General features: G+C 44.7%; 1 protein-coding gene across 8 annotated transcripts in view; it reads right to left on the minus strand.

Moving 5' to 3' along the window:
• Window positions 1–3,901: 3,901 nt before the first annotated feature.
• ZNF618 (zinc finger protein 618) overlaps window positions 3,902–21,700 on the minus strand; it is a 771,796-nt gene continuing 753,997 nt past the window's right edge. For all 8 annotated transcript variants that reach the window (XM_033960461.1, XM_033960460.1, XM_033960462.1 and 5 more), the window contains one exon: window positions 3,902–8,682. In XM_033960461.1, the coding sequence (XP_033816352.1) occupies window positions 7,166–8,682 (1,517 nt within the window). In that variant the 3' untranslated portion in view covers window positions 3,902–7,165. The remainder of the gene's footprint in view (window positions 8,683–21,700) is intronic.

Raw genomic sequence — 21,700 nt, forward strand, 5'->3', positions numbered from 1 at the left:
CAGGTTGAAATCTCCCAACAGCAGAACCTCCTTTTTCCTTCCAAACTTTTGGATATCCACAATCAGATCGTTATCAATTTGCTGCGATTGAGTCGGAGGTCTGTAGACTACACCCACGTAGATAGAAGTTCCATCTTCTCTTTTCAGAGCAATCCATATCGCTTCTTCCTCTCCCTAGGTTCCTTGCATTTCGGTCGCTTGGATATTGATCTTTATATAGAGAGCTACTCCTCCACCTTTATGACCATCTCTGTCCTTCCTAAAAAGATTATATCCTGGTATGTTTGCATCCCATCCATGTGATTCACTGAACCATGTCTCTGTGATAGCAACAATATCTAGATCTGCCTCTAACATCAAGGCTTGCAGATCATGAACTTTGTTGCTTAGACTACGAGCATTTGTGGTCATCGCTTTCCAGCTATTTTTCAGCGATAATCTCTTTTTTCGTATGGATTTTTGTGTCGTTTCACTTTCTGTTGCAATACTAAGAAATGAGTTGCTGATATTGCTTATGTTGCAGCCTTTACTACTATCATATCTTTCTTTTGCTGGGGGTGGTCTCTATAATTGACCTTCGTACATACACCACCCCCACCTTCTAGTTTAAATGCCTAGAAAAATATTATGTCCCAGAAATGCCAAAGAAAGACAATTTAATCACAAATTAATGAATGTGATGGGATAGACTGGCAGACTGGATATTCAGGTCTTTATCTGCCGTCATTTACTATGCTACTGAGCAGAATAAGGGCCCTTGGTATGGCATCCCTAAACATTAGCTCCCTAGCACAAAGCTGAGGCATACATTTCAGAACAATTTGGTGCTGAAAAATTTGTAACAGTGATTTTTCTCTCAGATTGGTATGGTCCAGCTCCAAAGACAGCATCTCTAAGCTAGTGCTTTTCAATCTGTTTGTGGCTGTGACACCATGATTGTGCAAAATAGAATTGTACACTTTCCCCCCCCATGCAAAATAATGATGCACCTATGGAAAGCTCACCCACACTGTGATCCCAAATGCAGATTTTGTGACCCCATTTGTTGTCTCGACCCATAGTTTAGGAAGCTCTGCTCTAAGTCAACTGATGATGTACTCATTTAACCCACACAGCTTGATTCCAGTGATTTCAGGATCCACTGGGCTTGTCTTATATGGAGATATGCCCAGGGTGTGACATAAATGTTGATACTAGATAGCACAACATCTTAAACACTTCCCATGATGATGTTTCTTGATTCTTAAGGATTCCCATTCTTGGAGGTGCCAAAATACAGTGCCAGTACACTTTCAAAGAAAAGGATCAGAACATATTACCAAAAATGAACTGGAGGTATCCTTCACATGCAATCACCACAGTGGACAAAATAGGGAGAGCTTATGTGGTGGTGGTGGTTATGCTAGAGCATCCACACATGCTCAGAAAATCTTTCTAGGCTTTTCTGAGCTTCTCTGCATTAGAACCATGAAATTCCATTATCCACATACATGACTCATTCAGAAGGAATATGAATACCATTCATATGTCTATGTAATCTACTTACTTTCAGTCATGAAGTGATAGCAATTTATGTGATAGTAAGTGCAGCTACTACTGATGGGAGACTAATATATATAAATTGGGGCATCCTAGCTTCAGATACAACAAAAGAAAAAAGTATATAGTTGGGATTGTGAGACAGTGAGACTGTGGAGTAAAAGCAGTGAGGCAGTATAAGCAGAAATACTGACCAAATATTTTTATGAAGTATTCACAGAGTTGGACGAGAAACAGTAGATCAGGCATGGTGCCTATTGAAAAATACTATTGCAGAAGCGCAAGATCTCTACATTCCGAGGATTTCTAAAGATCGGAGAACTAAAGGCAAAGGAAAACCGGCATGGCTTACCATACAGGTGAAGGAAGCCATAAAAGAAAAGAAGGACTCTTTCAAAAAATGGAAATGCATAAAGACAACCGAAGCCTGGAACAAACATAAAGATGATCAGAAGAAATGTCACAAGGCGGTGAGGGATGCCAAACAGGATTATGAGGAAAAAATAGCCCAGGAGGCCAAAAACTTCAAGCCCTTCTTTAGATACGTGAAAGGGAAAAAACCTGCAAGAGAGGCAGTGGGACCCCTGGATGACCAGGGAAGAAAAGGGTACATCAAGGATGATAAACAAATCGCAGACAAACTAAATTCCTTCTTTGCGTCCGTCTTTACGAAGGAGGACACCTCAACAATACCTGAAGCGGAGAAACTGTTTACAGGAGAAATAGAGGACAGCCTCACCACAGTTGAAGTGAACTTAGATCAGATATACTACCAGATCGACAAACTTAAAAGTGACAAATCCCCTGGACCGGATGAAATTCACCCGAGAGTCTTGAAGGAATTGAAGGTTGAAATCGGAGAGTTATTGCAAAAACTTGCAAACCTGTCAATCAGAACTGGTCAGATACCAGACGACTGGAAGAAAGCGAACGTCACGCCAATTTTCAAAAAAGGATCGAGAGGAGAACCGGGCAATTATAGACCTGTGAGTCTTACGTCTGTCCCAGGCAAGATGATTGAATCACTGATCAAGGATAGCATAGTTCAGCACTTGGACACACACGACTTGATGAAACCCAGTCAACATGGATTCAGGAAAGGGAAATCGTGTTTGACGAATTTACTCCAATTCTTTGAGACCGTGAACGAGCAAATTGATAGTGGAAAGCCGGTGGACATAATATACTTGGACTTCCAGAAAGCGTTCGACAAAGTTCCACACGAAAGACTTCTCAGGAAACTACAAAGCCATGGCATAGAGGGAGATATACAAAGATGGATAGGCAAATGGCTGGATAACAGGAAGCAGAGAGTGGGCATAAATGGGAAGTTCTCCGACTGGGAGATAGTGACTAGTGGTGTACCCCAGGGCTCGGTACTTGGACCGATCCTTTTTAATATTTATATCAATGACTTGGAAAACGGAACATCCAGTGAGATCATCAAGTTTGCAGATGACACAAAACTCTGCCGGGCAATCAGATCGCAGGAGGATAGTGAGGAACTCCAGAGCGATTTGTGTCGGTTAGAAAAATGGGCGGAGAAATGGCAGATGAAGTTCAACGTGGAGAAATGCAAGGTAATGCATTTAGGCAGTAAGAATAAGGAATACGAGTACAGAATGTCAGGTGCAAGTCTGGGAAAAAGTGTACAAGAAAGGGATCTGGGTGTACTGATAGATAGGACCCTGAAGCCGTCAGCACAATGCGCGGCAGCGGCAAAGAAGGCAAATAGAATGTTGGGCATGATAAAGAAAGGAATCTCGAGTAGATCGGAGAAAGTTATAATGCCGCTTTATAGGGCAATGGTCAGACCCCACTTGGAATACTGCGTCCAACATTGGTCTCCCTACCTAAAGAAGGATATAAAACTGCTGGAGAGGGTGCAGAGACGAGCAACCAAACTAGTGAAGGGTATGGAGAAACTGGTATATGAGGATCGACTTAAAACACTGGGATTGTTCTCCCTTGAGAAAAGGAGACTGCGTGGGGATATGATCGAAATCTTCAAAATACTGAAAGGAATCGACAAAATAGAGCAGAGAAGATTATTTACATTGTCCAATTTGACACGGACAAGAGGACATGAAATGAAGCTAAGGGGGGACAAGTTCAGGAATAATGTCAGAAAGTTCTGCTTCACACAGAGAGTGGTTGGCATCTGGAATACTCTCCCAGGGGAGATTATTGCAGAATCGACAGTCCTAGGCTTCAAAAGCAAACTAGATGCATATCTCCTTGAGAGAGGCATATAAAGTATGGTTGGCTATAAAATAAACCAGGTGTATACCTGGCAGGGCCTCCGCGTGTGCGGATCGCCGGACTTGATGGACCGAAGGTCTGATCCGGAGATGGCGCTTCTTATGTTCTTATGTTCATTGATAAATGACAGTAGCACAGGTAAAAAAGGAGGTGAACCTCAGCAATTTATGGAAAAATGTTATTTCACAACTTAACAAAGCTGAAGGTGATTAAGGCCAGAAAAGATACATCCTAGAACAAGGGTGGATAACCACACATCTCGAAGGCCACAACTCGGATAGGTTTTTAAGATTGTCACAATGAATATGTATGTCATGGATTTTCATGTACTGCTTTCATTATATGCAAATAGATCTCCTGCATATTCATTGTAGAAATCTTGAAAACCTGATTGAGTGGTTGCCTACTCATGTCCTAGAATAAGACTTGATTAGGACTGTCAGCAATGCAAATTAGAAAAAGATAGATATCCCTTTCCTCAAAGTTGGGAGCATGGAAGAAGTTTGTCTTTTAATATGACCTGGGGGGATGGGAAAATTATTAGAATCAGCACTAAAGTAAAAGATTGTAAAATATTTTTAATCAAAGAGATTACAAAATCCATAACAGTAAGCCTTTGCTAAGGCTAAGCCAGAAGTTTAATCCATTACTTTACCTCAGCATCCAAGATATTAAGGAAATTATGTTAATTAACAATATGCACAGAGCAAATGGGGTAAATCTATAATTGTGCACCTACAGTAAATGTAGGCACCCATTTAAAGTAGACACCTACTTTCCTGTATAGAATACTAGCATAATAGGGTAGATAGGTGCACATGCACTTAGGCACAAGCACTTACGCCAGCCATAGAGTTGGAAGCGTATGCTTCTATGTTCCAGAGATACACATGTAACTTATAGCATTCTATAAGTTAAGCATACAACTTAGTGTTCTGACCATGTGTACACTCACCTGAAAACTATGTGCTCTCTCAGAAATTTCTGTTAGGGAGTGAAAAAAATCTATGGGAATCATTCACAGTTAACACAGTGAGGCAGATAATGTGTAACAGTCAAAGTCACATGTCCAGAGGAGTAGTTAACTAAATTCTGGCTTAATGGCTGTGCTGTTAATGCACAATAACAAACATTGTAAAATGTTAGTGGCATGGCTGCCTTCCCCAAAGTGCTGGGAACATCCCCAATTATTTCTATGAGGAGGTTTTGCATCTACTGCAGGCTATCCATTGCAGTTATCATGTGTCCACTGCAAAATCTTAACTTAGTTTAGTAAACAGGCCCTTAAGATAGGAAAAAAATGCATGGTTTTTTAAAAACTTAAATTTCCAATAATATCTTTGAATCTGTTACATGGAGAAAGGTACTGAAAATCTGGGCAGTCTAGAGGATGAATTTAAAATCATGAAATGGGCTAAAATCAGTTGTGAGATTGTTGACAATGTAGTGACATAGAGAAGCTAGAAAGAGAGCGGTGGTTTCAGTTCTGATTCAGGCATTTGACAGTGTAGCAAAATCAGGAGGGATCTAAGAAAGAATGACAACTAGTTAAGTGATGCAGCTAAGCTGCAGTGTCATTTACTGGAAGTAAATAAATCTATGGAAGCAATATGTGATCACTAAAAAGAAGGCTAGTAATACGGTAATACCTGATGTACTTATGTTTGCTAAACAATGGCAGTAAGTACAGCCATATCAATGGTAGGCTGCATGAAAAAGTTCCCAGAGAAGTGGAACAAGATGATAGAATACATATATAAGTAATTCAAGAAAACTCACTTTAAGAATTGTGTCCAATTCTGAAGACTTTGTCTTTGGAAGGATACAGATATAGTAAAGGCAATCCAGAGGAGGCCTACTGAAACAGTACTATATATGTGTACATCATAAGCGCCACATAGAAAATAATTATACCCCGAAGAACTACAAAGACAGATGTGATAGAAGAAATATTCAATATATATCAAGGGTAAAGAAAAATGTACAAGAGAAATTTACTTTAGTAATGAGGAAATTCTAAAACTAGAGTTTAATGTAAGGAAATGTTTCATAGCAGAAAAAAAGGTAGATGCACAGAATACTCTTTAAACAGAAGAAATGGGGAAAATAATACTAAAATTTGAGAAGGATAGAATAAATATGAAGGATCCTTAGTGGACAAAGAAAGGAGGTAAAATGGCCCTGGGAAGCATTTAGCTGTTATCAATTTCTAGTCCCTGTCTCAAGCTCTTATTTGGGATTATTGGTAAAAATGCAAAGCTCTGGCCAAATGTTCTTTATCCTCATCTATTATTTCTGTGTTTCTGCTAAGTTATGGAAAGCAGATTAAAAATAAATTTATCCAGATGTTCACACTATCAATGATTCAGTAATAACATAATTAGTGTAATGAACTCTAGTTAAATAAAATAAACATTTCTACCACTGAAGGAAAGTAGGGATGGAATTCTTCCATGTTCTGTTGAGTGCACATATATTACTTCCTGAGCCTACCTTAGCACACCATAATTTCACCAATTAATACTTTGTCAACAATCTATGGTTTCGGAATCTCCTGCAGCAATATTCACCAAAATATGGAGACTGATGAAATCTGTATAGGGAAGGCTTTTGTTATAAAATGTACACAGCTGAGAGAAGCTACAGTAGTTTACATTGTGAATTTAGAAAAAAAAAAGGTCTTAAATTCTAAAAACTTAACAGTACAGACATTCATTTTCATTATGCATTACATTTGGTTCTAAAATCAAACAAGATAAAACTTCTAGCTAAAAAAATATTTAAAACCACAAAATAGGGGATGGAGACAGCTTCCTATATATAACTATAGTCTGAAATGCTCTTCTCTTTTTTTATATTAAAAAGCAAACAAAACAAAAAAAATAAAAAGTTTAGTTTCATGAGTCTCCTTCCTGATTTTTTGGAGACACGTGTAATTTAGAAGTAGCTGCCTTGTTAACATGCATTGTATGTTAGGAAGGCTGCACAAATGCCCTGATGGTGTAAAATTATTCTTATAAGTAGGAGTTCAGAGCAGGAACCTGTGTTTTGAGACAGGCGTTTGATTACCAGAGGTGGTGTTTGATTACCAGAGGCAGCCAGAGGTCAAAACTTCAAGTCACTCAGAGCACTGCTTCCTGAGTTGAAACTCTTCTGGCCTGTAAAACTGCAGTTTCAGAAAATCAACACACTATAGCAGGAGTGTGCCCTCTGTCTTCAATCCATTTAACAATAATATAAAAAAAGCACTTGGTTTACAAGGAGCTTTCATAACGAGGTCCACAGTGTTTTCAACTTGAGTTTTGTTGTGTTTATTTGGAATAGTATTCTATAAAGAATTATTTTTTAAAATAAAGATGCAGTTTTATAGCATGTTGGACTTCAAGAACATGAGTTTGTTCATGTTTTCAGGGCTCAGCAGTCGTCTCCTTTTGATTAAAAGGGCCTGCTCGCACATGTGTACACATTCACTTCGGGCTCCTACAGCAGGCACAGCTAGAAGCCAGAAAGCTAGTTTGGCTAGTTTTCTATGTTTTTGGGTAACAGACAACCAATACTGAAACAAGTCTGGGGTGGCCTGGAAGAGAGGTTCTTGTAAATAATCATAGACTTCATTTTTCCCAAACTGGTCATCAGCCTGTACTTTGGATGTTTCACTTGCTGCTGCAACTGGGGGGTTCTTGGCAGGTGGTTCAAATTCCACCTCCTCCAGTTCGGCATCTCTCACTTCATGTATAAGTTCACAAACTTTGCCAATAATCTCTTCATGCTGGTAAGCAGGGACTGGCCTCAGCTTTTGCTGAGGGTCCAGGATCATAGCAACTTTGTGTGCTGAATCAACTTTAAAGTTTTCTTTCAGTGCTTCCAGGAAAAGATGGCATAGCTTGCTAATGACCCCAGCATCATTAGCTTTGGATGTGAACAACTTTTCCAGCTTTACGTAAGTTGGCAGCACAAGCTGTAGAGTGGGTTTGCTCTCATTGCTCAGCTCAACAACTGCTTGCTTCACAGGTGCTAAAATGGCAGCCAAATTGCTTAGCAAATGTTTGTTCAGATTCTGAATGATGTTCATTTTTTTGGCGCGACTATAGAATTCACATATCTGTTCATAGCGCTCATGGACAAGCAGAAGAGAGTCAGTCACTGAGTTCCAACATGGGGGTGGACAGGTCTCTTCCAGTGAACCAAATGTCTCCTTGGAGAAGCCTGCTGATCCTGCAAGATCTTCTGAGACATTCAACAGCTCAATAACTTCATGCATATTACGGGCTTGTAGCGTTCGTTTGTTGAGCACACTCTGTACCATGGCACTGAGTGCACATGCAGAGCAGCGCAAGCACATACCTGCCTTGGAGAAAGCAGATGAATTGACTTTGCAGTCAGTGATGTACACTGTCCTGATTTCTGACATGACAAACTCTGACATCACATTTTGCACCCATTGATGGATAAATTCCCCACTGTCCCGAATGTCCACATCCTTGATTCCCAACATGTACCTTTTAATCTGGTTGCCCTCTGCCTGGTAAGCAGTTAAAATGAAACATGAGTCTGGACCAACATTCTGAGAATGGCAGGTGACTCCAATGCCAAGATGCACATTGCTACCCAGGGCACAAGTTACTTTTACCTTCACTTGATTGTACATCCGAGGCAAATGCTTTAGTGCTAGTGTGTTCATATTGCCCAGAATTTCACTGACAGAGAAGGATCCATAGCGAGCTCCAGTATCCACAAGGGTCTGTGCCAACTTGATGAACTCTTTGCCATTTACCACACTGAGGGCTCCTAAGTCTGCACACATCACCCTCAGCAGCCTTTCAGCAATGTGCTGACGCTCTCTCTCTGGTAATGAGTTATGAACTGCTGCAGTTGCTGTTGCTGCAAAATGGAAAAACAGAAACAGATCACATTTTGTCATGATATTCTGTAAAGAGCAGTTCTTATTTAAACAAATTTAGAAACAAGTTTGTCTTGAAATTTCCAGCATTTGAACTTCATGCATTCTGCATTTTTCCTGGAACCTCCACAATTTTCATTACTTAAAAACAAAATTGCTTATCTGTAAAAGGGGATATCCTTTTCTAGCAGGATTAATCATGAACACAAGAAAGTGATTCCAGAGCTCATAACTAGTATGAAATTTTGGGCAACAGATAACCAGTACTGAAACAGTAGTATAAAATTATGAACATGTGTGACTCTTCCTTTTAATTGGGTAATGCAACTCTTCAAGTGGGAGGAATGGTGTACCTGATTAAATATGCTGTCTATGAGGAATACTTATTACCAGGGCCAGCATTAGGGAGGAGGGCAAGCTTTGATTCATTTTTATAAATTTCTGAGTGCCCATTTACAGGCTAGAGCAGTGTTTCTCGACTTCTTCAAGCCAAGTACCCCCTAAGCCTAACAAATACCAACCGAGTACTCCCGCCCAAGCCCCGCCCCTGACTCCACCCCCATAATAATAGTACTAATTTTAATGCAATTTCTTCCATCCATTTTTCATATACACACAATATAATCTTTTTTTTTTTGTGATATCATGTTTATTGAGTCAGAGAATAACCAAGGTACAATGCAAACAAACAGTCATAGCAAGGTGGGCAAACAAACACAAGTAAATTATGCAGCAAAATACAGAAACAATCACCGGCACGAAATGCCAAAAAGGCACATTATGGTATGCACATAAACAGAGAGTTGGCAAAATTGAGCAATCCCATGCTGCATAAGGGAGCAAAGAAAGAAAGACAGTGCCCAATAAAAAAGACAAGGAATTGTGGGTACCCTCATCATCTCCGTTATGTTAAACCATCTCCCCAAACGACTCAAACCATCCAGTCTCCCATACGCTCCACAAACACGCCACACGCTTTCCAAACACAAAGACACTCAGACACCATCTAAGCCACAGGCTGAAATGTGCAGCTCCACCCAATGAAGGATTAAATTGAAGGAACAGAATAAAAAAAGTAGTACGGAATCATACCCTCCTGGACAAAGTAGTAAAGATCAAGGCAGAGCAGGAAAAAGAAAAAAAAAAAAAAACCCAAACCCCAAACTCACTGATTCAAACAAATGTCCCACAGGCCACAATACGCTTTCCAAGAGTCCTGTGGCCAAGAAGAGTAGAAGTCCAGTTCATACCGAGCCTGCTGCTTCATCAAAGCAAGCCACGCGGCATAGGTAGGTGCGTCCTCAGAGGCCTACTGTTGCAAAATAAGCTTTTTCCCCAGCAAGATAGCATGCAGAGCAAATTTCACAGCTGGTGGATCCAAACCATGCTGGGTCCACTCCTGTACATCTCCCAGTAATAAAGCAAGGGCATTCCACGGGAGATCACAATGTAACACAGTCCGTATGCAGGCTTGCACGGGGGTCCAAAACTGTAATGTAGGACACTCAAAAAAGGAATGCAAAAAGGTGCCCCGTTGGAGCCTACACTTAAGACAGAGACCGTTATCCCAAAGACCCATGACGTGCCCCCTAGAGCGAGCGATAATATTTTAAACTGGGTCTCCTGGAGGGAAACTGCTTTAACATGAAGGTAAAGGGATTGGAAAAACTGATGGAGATCAAGTGGCGAAACCCCCAACCCCAATTCAGTAGACCACTCCCGTGCCTGAGAGGTCAGACAGTCCTCCCCCAAACCCAGCCGTCCTGCATCATACCATGTAGAAATTCTATTAGAGGAGGCATGGGTAGACAGGAAAATCTCATCCAATTTACCCAAGGTCCACTGATTCCCGTGAGCCCTGTGCATAGTCAGATAGTAATGACGAATTTGAGTATAGGTGTAAAAATGGGCATCAGGCAACTCTCAAGCTTCTTTCAATTGTGGAAGGACGGGAAGAGACGGCATCCAGGGTGACCTCTCTCTCCACCCGACCCCTCAAACCAGTTAGGCCATGAAAGCCAGGGGCGAAATCAGGATTATGTAAGAGGGACAGGAAAGGGGAGGCGATGGGCACCTGGTCTTGTCGCAAGCGCCACCATCTCCAAGCCTTGTGAAGGGGTAGCAGAAAGGGAAAGGAAGCCGCCCCGGTTCCCTCGTAGCCCCGCCCATTCTGATGGAGAAAATAAGAATAAGAGAAGGGCAAACAGCATTCCGGGAGGAGATCAAGGGGGGGAAATCGCCTAGCGGACACTAGGTGTTCATGTATCCAGCGGAGCAGCGCCGCAACATTATAAATGCGGATATATGGGAGACCGAGGCCACCCCGCTCCCTGTCTGAGATAATTTCAAAAAGCTGATGCGGGCGGCCCTACCATCCCAAAGAAAAGTCCGGATGACCGACCGGTAGAGCTGTTCATCAGCAGGGGTAAGCCACACCGGGATAGTCTGCAGGGGATAGAGCAGCTTGGGGAACAAAACCATTTTGACCAGAGCGACTCTACCATTAAGGAAAGAGGCAAGGATCGCCATTTATGACAAAGCGTTTTGATTTTCCCAACAGTTGCGGTAATGTTGGCAGCGTACAATTTGGAAGGATTAGCGTATAAAATGATGCCCAGATATTTAAGCTTCCCAGGAGCTAGGCCAATGCCTAAACTCGAACACCAATGAGACGAAGGGGGGGAACCCAGGTTCAGAGCCTCCGTTTTATTGAAGTTAATTCGAAGACCAGAGAAAGTACCATAATGCTGGATAGGGGACATAAGAATTGGAATATTCCTATCGGCATGCCGAACATAAAACAGCATATCGTCGGCAAACATACTGATACAAAACTCCTGGGTACCCACCCACAACACCTCCAAAGTGGGCACCCCTCGTATGCGGATCGTCAAAGGCTCCAGAGATAAAAGAAAAAGAAGAGGGGAGAGAGGGCAGTCCTGTTGTGTACCCCTACCCAAAGGAAAAGGATTAGAGACTCCGCCGTTCACCAGCAGTTGCGAGTGGGGATTAGAGTATAGGGCAGTCACCCAAGCAATGAAATCTCCCAGGAAACCAAAGCTCTCCAGGACCCCAAAAAGGTGGTCCCAGGACACCATGTCAAAAGCCTTTTCCACATCCAAGCTTGTGATCAAAGCCCGGTCATCAGGAGCATGAGAAGACTGTAACACTGCCAACACTTTCAGTAAGTTCATAGAGGCATGCCTGCCCGGTACAAAGCCTACTTGATCTTCATGAATCAACGCAGGGAGATAGGCATTAAGACGGGTGGCCAGGATACTTGCTAGAATCTTGACATCCTGGTTCAAAAGAGATATGGGGTGGTAGAATCCCAAGGCATCCAAAGGTCTACCTGGCTTCGGTAAAATGATGATAAGCGCCCGATTATGAGTATCCCCAGGCGGAGTTTCCGTTCGAAGCCCCATAAAATAAGCTTGGAGAGGCAGAAGCGCCTCGTAAGGCAGGAGTTTAAAGAATTCAAGGCCCAACCCGTCAGGGCCCGGGATTTTAGCTAACTTGAGTTTTTTGATAGCGGTCTGAAGTTCGTCCACTGAGAGAGTCCAGAAAAGAGCAACTAAGCTAATAAAGGGTATGGAAGACCTCTCATATACTGACAGACTGAAGAAGCTGGTGCTTTTCTCCCTGGAAAAGCGGAGACTTAGAAGAGACATGATAGAAACCTTCAAGATCATGAAGGGCATAGAAAGAGTAGACAGGGACAGATTTTTCAAATTACGGGGAAACACAAGTACAAGGGGGCACTCAGAGAAATTGAAAGGGGAAAGGTTTAGAACAAACACCAGGAAGTTCTTTTTCACTCAGAGGGTGGTGGATACATGGAACGCGCTACCGGAGGATGTGATAAGCAGGAGCACGCTACAGGGCTTCAAAGAGGGTCTGGACAGGTACCTGGAGGACAAAGGGATTGAGGGGTACAGATAGGAGTAGAGGTAGGTAATAGGGAGAGGATTAGAGGCAGTTACAAAATTAGTCAGGGACACTGTTCAGGCAATTAGGCCTGATGGGCCGCCACGAGAGCGGACCGCTGGGCGGGATGGACCTCTGGTCTGACTCAGCGGAGGCAACTTCTTATGTTCTTATGTAATAGGGCCATTAAGAACATCCCGTTGTTCAGCAGTCAGCTGTGGCATATCAAGGTTGCATAGGAACAATGCTCTGGCCCCAGGGTCATCCGGCTGCACCCTGTAGAGGTCGGTATAAAATTTAACAAATTGTTTGGTAATGGCCTGAGGATCGGTGTGGATGACGCCCCTCTTATCTTTAATAGAAGTAATAATGTGTCAGACCTTGGGCGGTCTCACCAGATTAGCTAAAAGGCATCCCGATTTATCTCCCCAACGATGCAATTTGTATTTGTAACAATAGATGCTGCGGGTAGCGCGTTGGTTTAATAAATCATTAATTTGGGTCTTTATAAGGCTCATCTTGCGCCTAGTAACATTGTCCATCCCCGCAACGTGAGTTCTATGCAAGACACGTAGTTCAATAGAAAGAGATAAAAGTTTCTGGTCACGAAGCTTACTTTGCGCAACCGAATAAGCCAAGATATGGCCACGCATGACCGCTTTAGCAGCCTCCCAATAAATGACCAGGCCTACGTCATCAACCGAGTTGGTCTGCGCATAATCCTTCCATTTTTGCTGAAGATAGGTGCAGAAGCGAGCATCCCGGTATAGGTGTGGGGACATGCGCCAGATACGGGCAGTCTGAGCAGAGCTATATTGCAAAGATAAACTCAGCAGAGCATGATCTGAGACCAAGGGTTCCCGAATCTGCGCCGCCGACAGTTTGGGAAAAAGCGCCTCTGAGAGTAAAAGATAATTGATTCTGGAGTAAACCGCGTGGGGATGCGAGTAGAAAGAGAAGTTGCATTCAGTCGGATGCAGAATGCACCAAGAATCCAGGAGGCCAAGTTCTTTCATGAGAAAATTAACCCCTTTGGCGAAGTGACCCCGCAACGGGGATTTAGCAGGTTTGCAATCCCTGGAAGGGTCTGCTACAACATTAAAGTTCCCCCCCACAATGAGAGAGCTGGAGTTCAGCGGTGCCAATAGACCCACCAGAGAGGAGAAGAAGCCATGAGAGTAGGTGTTAGAGGCATATATGTTACAGAGTACAAGAGGGTGACCCCAGAGCTCCCCAATCAGAATAATATACTGTTCCTGAGGGTCCGCAATTTGCCGATGAATATGAAAGGGAATATTTTTGTGTACAAGAATGGCTACCCCACATTTACGAGCAGTGAATGAAGCATGCCCCACCTGTCCCACCCAATCCCTCCTGAGCTGATCATGTTCACCAGGCGCTACAAAGCCAAGAAGAAACCGATAACGTGGAAGACATGTGGTCAACTTTGAAAGCAACCATACAAGAAGCAACAAACCGCTATGTAAAATCAGTAAGTAAACGGCGAAGGAACAATAAGCCACAGTGGTTTACTGCGGAGATCTCAGACCTGATCAAGGAGAAGAAAAAAGCATTCATCTCTTACAAACAATTAGGGAAGCAGGACTCTAGAGCAGACTACCTGGCCAAATCAAAAGCCGTCAAAACAGCAGTCAGGGAGGCTAAATTCCTCATGGAGGAGTCTCTAGCAAAGAACATCCAGAAGGGAGATAAATCCTTCTTCGGGTATATCAGTGATAGAAGAAAAAACTCAGGCGGGATTATACGTCTTAGGAAACCAGACGAAGACTATGTGGAAAAGGATTCGGAAAAAGCCCAACTATTAAATGAATACTTCTGCTCAGTCTTCACCCGAGAAGCACCAGGGCTCGGCCCTCAGCTACAGACAAGGGTTGGCTCGGTTGACCCGTTTAGTAACTTTGAGTTTACGCCCAGCAGTGTCTACGGTGAGCTGTCAAAGCTCAAGGTTAACAAAGCAATGGGGCCGGACAACCTGCACCCCAGGGTGCTTAGGGAGCTGAGTGATGTCTTGGCGGAGCCACTGTCCGCGCTCTTCAACCTCTCCCTTAGTACAGGCAGCGTCCCGTTGGACTGGAGGACGGCTAACGTCATTCCACTTCACAAGAAAGGCTCAAAGATGGAGACAGCAAACTACAGACCAGTGAGTCTAACATCGATAGTGAGCAAACTAATGGAAACTCTAATCAAACACCAATTAGATAAGATCCTGGATGAGGAGAATCTACGGGATCCCCGACAACATGGATTTACTAAGGGGAGATCCTGCCAATCCAACCTGATCAGCTTCTTTGACTGGGTAACGGGGAAGCTGGATATTGGGGAGTCCCTGGACATCGTGTACCTGGACTTTAGCAAAGCATTCGATAGCGTACCACACCGCAGGTTACTGAGCAAGATGAGTTCTATAGGATTAGGTAACACATTGACGAAATGGGTTGGGAGCTGGCTTGGAGGTAGGCTCCAAAGGGTGGTGGTGAACGGCACCCCCTCCGAAATGACGGAGGTGATTAGTGGAGTACCACAGGGCTCAGTCTTGGGCCCAATCCTATTCAACATCTTTATAAGAGACTTGGCAGAAGGGCTTCGAGGTAAAATAACATTATTCGCCGATGACGCCAAACTGAGTAATGTAGTGGGCAAATGCACAACAGACGAAGATTCAGTGCCTGACAACATGATGTATGACCTACTCCTACTGGAGCGATGGTCTAGGACATGGCAACTCAACTTCAATGCCAAAAAATGCAAAGTTATGCACCTGGGCAGCCAGAATCCATGCAAGTCTTATACCCTTAATGGCGAGATCCTAGCAAAAACGGTAGCAGAACGAGACTTGGGGGTAATCGTCAGTGAGGACATGAAGTCTGCCAATCAAGTGGAGCAGGCTTCGTCCAAGGCAAGACAAATCATGGGCTGCATACGAAGGGGTTTCGTCATTCGTAAGGCGGAAGTCATTATGCCATTGTATAGATCCATGGTGAGGCCCCACCTGGAATACTGTGTGCAATTCTGGAGGCCGCATTATCGCAAGGATGTGCTGAGACTGGAGTCGGTGCAAAGAATGGCCACCTGGATGGTCTCGGGACTCAAGGATCTACCATACGAAAAACGGCTTGACAAATTACAGCTATACTCGCTCGAGGAGCGCAGAGAGAGGGGGGACATGATCGAGACGTTCAAGTATCTTACGGGCCGCATCGAGGCGGAGGAAGATATCTTCTTTTTCAAGGGTCCCACGACAACAAGAGGGCATCAGTTGAAAATCAGAGGCGGGAAACTACGAGGTGACACCAGGAAATTCTTTTTCACTGAAAGAGTGGTTGATCGCTGGAATTGTCTTCCACTACAGGTGATTGAGGCCAGCAGCGTGCCTGATTTTAAGGCCAAATGGGATCGGCACATGGGATCTATTCACAGGGCAAAGGTAGGGGAGGGACATTAAGGTGGGCAGACTAGATGGGCCGTGGGCCCTTATCTGCCGTCTATTTCTATGTTTCTATGACAGGTGAATAGATTCCATCTACATTTATGGATTTAACATTCAGTTGTGCCATATCAACATAACATATACAAAAAGCAAAAGCAGCAATGAAACCAGAGCGTGGAGTGGTGGAGGCCATCTCAGCCAATGCCCCCACCATCTCACAAGTATAAGCTGCCTACAACCGGAAGAAAAAGAGAGAACAGCATCTAGAAGCACAAACAGCCACACACCCCCATACATAACCCACTAAGACAACCACACAGTCCCCCATGCGCTCTCCCCCCCTGTCCCGTCCCTACCCTCCCAGTCCCTGAACCCAGCACGGAAAACCATGCAATATCCCAAATATGCAATAGCAACAAACTGCCCCGGGCCATGCCCCAACCACAACACAGTATTGAGGACAATCAGAAACTGGTAACAAAATAAACATGTCTGTAGGAATACTGTTCTAGGCTGCCAGAGAAACACTGCCGGGCATTGCCAGTGCCCGACTGCTCCATGCAGCAACCTTTGGTGCTGCGACTCCGGCGCTCAAAAGCAGCCGATAGATATGGTAGGCATATAGCATATGCTGGGCTAAAAGGTCAAGAGGTCTGAAGCCACAAAGGCACCCACTTCTAGCCAACAAGGGCCGCTGTAAATCACTTCCCCCTCCGATAGAGGTGAGGAAGGGGGGCACCCCCAAGGCCCCGTCAGCAGTCCAACAGAGCCCCCCAGAGAACCATCCAAGAATCTGGCCACATCTGCGACGGTCACGCAATAAGCAATGGCGATATAGCAGGCAGGCGGCAGCAGTCCATCAGAGCCCTCAAAATACGACAGCAGGTGAGGCTTGCGCAGTGGCGGGAAACACTGGAAGCAACTAGAAACAGGAGGGAAAAACAGGTCCCAGAATAAATGGTCAAACATATGTCCCCTTTCGCTCCGGGAAAGCCGTGGGTCACAGTGTGCAGCGGGAGACTCAGACTTCGCCCTGTGCCCCATGCATAGGCGCCGGCAGGTCCTGAATGAAACGCTCCAGGTCCCATGGTGTCTCAAAGTAGTGGGTCTTGTTGTTATAAAAGACGCGGGCCCTCGCGGTGTATAGCAGGGAGACCCTAATATTCCGCTGGAACAGAGTATTACAGTGAGGTGCCATCGCCCTTCGACGGGAAGATACTTGAGGGGAGAAATCCTAGAAAACCAAGACCTTGTGCCCCTCATAGGTAAAGCCCTGCCCTCGGCAGTAGCGGGTGAGGACACGCTCCTTCATGGCAAAATTGAGAAATCGAGAAAGGACTGGACGAGGCCTCTGTTCATTCTCTCTCCGGGGGCCTACTCGATGTGCTCATTCAATCAGGACACGTTCCCCCGAGTTGCCCAGGTCCAAGACCCCCGGTAGCCAGGACTCCAAGCATGAGCGGAGATCAACATCTCGAATAGTGCTAGGCAATCCTATGAATCGCAAGTTGTTTCTATGACTCTGGTTTTTGTGATCGTCAAGCCTGTCCAAAAGGACTGCCTTAGCAGTATCCAGGACCCGGATCCGTTCCTCAAAATTGGCTGCACGGTCCTCCTGCTGGGCCACATGGTTCTCAGCCCTTTGGAGACAGCCCGCATGAGTTTCCAAAGTCTCCCAAAAATCTTCCATGAAGGTTTGGATTTTAGCCATTTTCCATGACCATAGCCAATCTTCCATGACCATAGTGAGGGATTTGGTCAGTTCTTGGATGGCAGCCTCCTGTATAATGAACAAGGAGACCTCGTGGCCCTCCGCCATCTTAGGGTCTGTCGGCCTCACTTTCCCGCGGGTGACCCGCTGCGCTTTAGCGGTCATAGCAATCGGTAGACACTCCCAGAGATCGCTCCCTGCACTCCCGCCAGTACCATAGTCGACAAGGTGTTAGATGTGAGGTCCATGAGAAAATGTAAGGCTAGAGAAGCAGAGTTAGTTCGGCATGGCTCAGTGCTGTGCAGAGGCACGTCCATTCAGTAACACGGCATCACGTGACCCCCATAATCTTAACCACAAAATTAAAAAAACACAAAGCACACTGTACGCAGAGAAAATGGACACCTGGAATTCTCTTCCAAAGGAAGTAATTGAGGAATCCACTGTTCTAGGATTTAAGGGTAAACTAGATGCACATCTCCGGCATAGAGTGATACGGGTATGGGTAAGCTGGATGCACATCTCCCCAAATGAGAAGCATAGAGTGATATGGGAACCAAAACTATTCCAGGGTACTCCTGGCGGGGCTTCCGCATGTGCGGATCTCCGGACTTGATGGACCTAAGGTCTGATCCGGAGATGGCAATTCTTATGTTCTTATGTTCTATTTATATTCAAAGGTTTTTCAAAGATGTAAAGGCAGATGACTTTAAAATATACAATGTCACTTCAGTAACAACTATAGAAAAATAGACAAATATAGTGCAAAATATAGACAGCAGATATAAGAACATAAGAACATAAGAAGTTGCCTCCGCTGAGGCAGACCAGAGGTCCATCTCGCCCAGTGGTCCGCTCGCGCGGCGGTCCATCAGGCCCACTGCCTGAGCAGTGGTCCCTGACTAGCTCTATAACCTATCTCTACTCCTATTCCTGTAACTTACCTCTACTCCTATCCCTACAACCCATATCTACACCTATCTACACCCATAGCTCTACTCCAATCCCTACAACCCATATCTACACCTATCTATACCCTTCAATCCCTTTGTCCTCTAGGAACCTATCCAAACCTTCTTTGAAGCCCTGTACAGTGCTCCTGTCTACCACGGCCTCTGGAAGCACATTCCACGTATCCACCACCCTCTGGGTGAAAAAGAACTTCCTAGCGTTTGTTCTAAACCTGTCCCCTTTCAATTTCTCCGAGTGCCCCCTTGTACTTGTGGTTCCCCTTAGTTTGAAAAATCTGTCCCTGTCTACTTTCTCTATGCCTCTCAGGATCTTGAAGGTTTCTATCATGTTTCCCCTAAGTCTCCGCTTCTCCAGGGAGAACAGCCCTAACTGTTTCAATCTGTCAGTATATGAGAGATTTTCCATACCCTTTATCAGCTTTGTTGCTCTTCTATGGACTCCCTCAAGTACTGCCATGTCCTTCTTGAGGTACGGCGACCAGTACTGGACATAGTATTCCAGATGCGGCCGCACCATTGCACGATATAGTGGCAGGATGACTTCCTTCGACCTGGTCGTGATACCCTTTTTAATGATACCCAACATTTTGTTTGCTTTCCTTGAGGCTGTGGCACACTGCGCCGACGCCTTCAGTGTTGTGTCTACCATCACTCCCAGGTCTCTTTCCAGGTTACTTACCCCTAGTAGTGCTCCCCCCATTTTGTAGCTGAACATCGGGTTCTTTTTCCCCACATGCATGACCTTGCATTTCCCTATGTTGAAGCTCATTTGCCACTTTTTGGCCCACTCTTCCAGTGTCATTAGATCCTTTTGGAGATCTTCGCAGTCTTCCATGGTTTTAACCCTGCTGTATAGTTTGGTGTCATCCGCAAATTTAATGACCTCACATTTTGTTCCCACCTCTAGGTCGTTTATGTAGATATTGAACAGGAGCGGTCCCAGGACTGACCCCTGCGGTACTCCGCTTGTGACCCATTTCCAGTCTGAGTAATGTCCCTTTATTCCAACCCTCTGCTTCCTGTCCGCCAGCCAGTTTTTGATCCATCGGTGGACCTCCCCTTGCACCCCGTGGTTCCATATGTTCTTAAGCAGTCTTTCGTGTGGTACCTTATAAATTCTCAAAACTGACACATTTTGATTATTAAATTAAAAATAAAATCATTTTTCCTACCTTTGTTGTCTGGTGATTTCATGAGACTCTGGTTGCACTTCCTTCTGACTGTGTATCCAATATTTCTTTCTTGCTTCCTTCCTCCTGCACGCTTCCTCTCTTCCGGATCTCATTCCCTTCCCCAACCAACATCTCTCTCTGCACCTCCATGAGTCCAACTTTTCTTCCTTTCTCCTCCATCCCCACTGGCAACATGTCTCACTCACTGTCCTTCTCTCATTCCCTCCTTGCTGCAAAGGGAGTGGGGAAGAGAGAGAGAGAGAGATCCAGGGCGATTCTCTCCCATTCCCTCTACTGCCACATCCAACATTTCTCCCTCCTTTTCATCAGTCCAGCATCTTTCTCTCTGCCTCCTGCACGCTTCCTCTCCTCCAATCCTCAATCCCTCCCCCAACCAACATCTCTCTCGGTCCTTCCATGAGTTCAACTTTTTATTCTCTGCCCTCTCCCATTTCCCCTAAGTGTGACATTTCTCCTACCCTCCTTTCTGCCCTCCCCGTCCATCTCTCTTTCCAAAGAGTCCAACTTTTCTTCCTCTCCCCTCCACCCCTATTGGCAACAAATCTCCCTCTCTCTCTGTCCATTTTGAGAGATCCATGCATCTCTCCCATCCCCTCTACTCTTTCATCCCCCGGATCATGTGCATTTTTCAGCACTGCCCACCAGCTCCATGCCCATTTCTCCTACTATCACCCCTCTGCAGCACTATGCCACATCTCTTCCTCCATCACTATGTCCAACATTCCTCACCCCTGCATCCCCTTCAATCTTTCCTTCTGTTACCTCTCCACCACATCCAACATTTCTCCCTCTCTATGCCCAATTTTCCTCTTTCTTCCTTTCCCTCTCACTCACATACTGAAGTCCAACAATTCTATTTTTCTATTCCCTCCCTCCTGTCCCAAATTAGTGCCCCGTTCCTCCCTCCCTTCTGTGTTCCATGTTCAGGCCTCCCTTCCTTCTGTGTTGAGTTCGTGCCCCTCTCCCTCCCTTCCAGCCATTGTCCAAGAATCATATCCCTCCAATGTACCAAAGCGCTCTTTCTCCCTCCACCTCCCACTCCTTTCTCCTCTTACTTGTTCGAACAGTCTGGAAGATAATGATGAGGAGATAAGGAGGCACTGGGGGCACTAAGGACATAGAAATGGGCACTAAGGACATTGGATGCACTGAGGGCACTAAGCAGGACAGAGGCACTGGGGGCACTAAGGACACAGGAAGGAGGCACTGGGGGCACTAAGGACATAGGAGGGAGGCACTGGGGGCATTAAGGACACAGTATGCAGGCACTGGGGCACTAAGGACACAGTACAGGGGCACTAAGGACATGGGAAGAAGGCACTGGGGGCATTATGGACACAGGAAGGAGGTAATGGGGGCACTAAGGACATAGGAAGAGGTACTAAGGACATGGGAAGGAGGCACTAGGGACACTATGGACATAGGAAGGGGCAATAAGGACATAGGAAGTAGGTACTGAGGGTACTAGGGAGGACATAAGGAGAGACACAGACAGAAAAAATGACAGACAGGCAGTGTGCAAGGAGAAAGAGACAAAGAAAAAAAAAACTAGACAGATAGACATCTACTCTAGCACCCGTTAATGTAACGGGCTTAAAGACTAACATATTAATACAACTTCTATATTCAGTTAATCTTATTTTAATGGACATGAAGCCTATTTCATGTAGCACAAATTGCAAGGACAGACGAGAGTTTAAATCATATGGCTTGACTGACAATCAGTAGACATTCTTAAAGAAAAAATGT

This window comes from Geotrypetes seraphini, chromosome 10 (assembly GCF_902459505.1).
Source record: "Geotrypetes seraphini chromosome 10, aGeoSer1.1, whole genome shotgun sequence".
Classification (NCBI taxonomy): domain Eukaryota; kingdom Metazoa; phylum Chordata; class Amphibia; order Gymnophiona; family Dermophiidae; genus Geotrypetes; species Geotrypetes seraphini.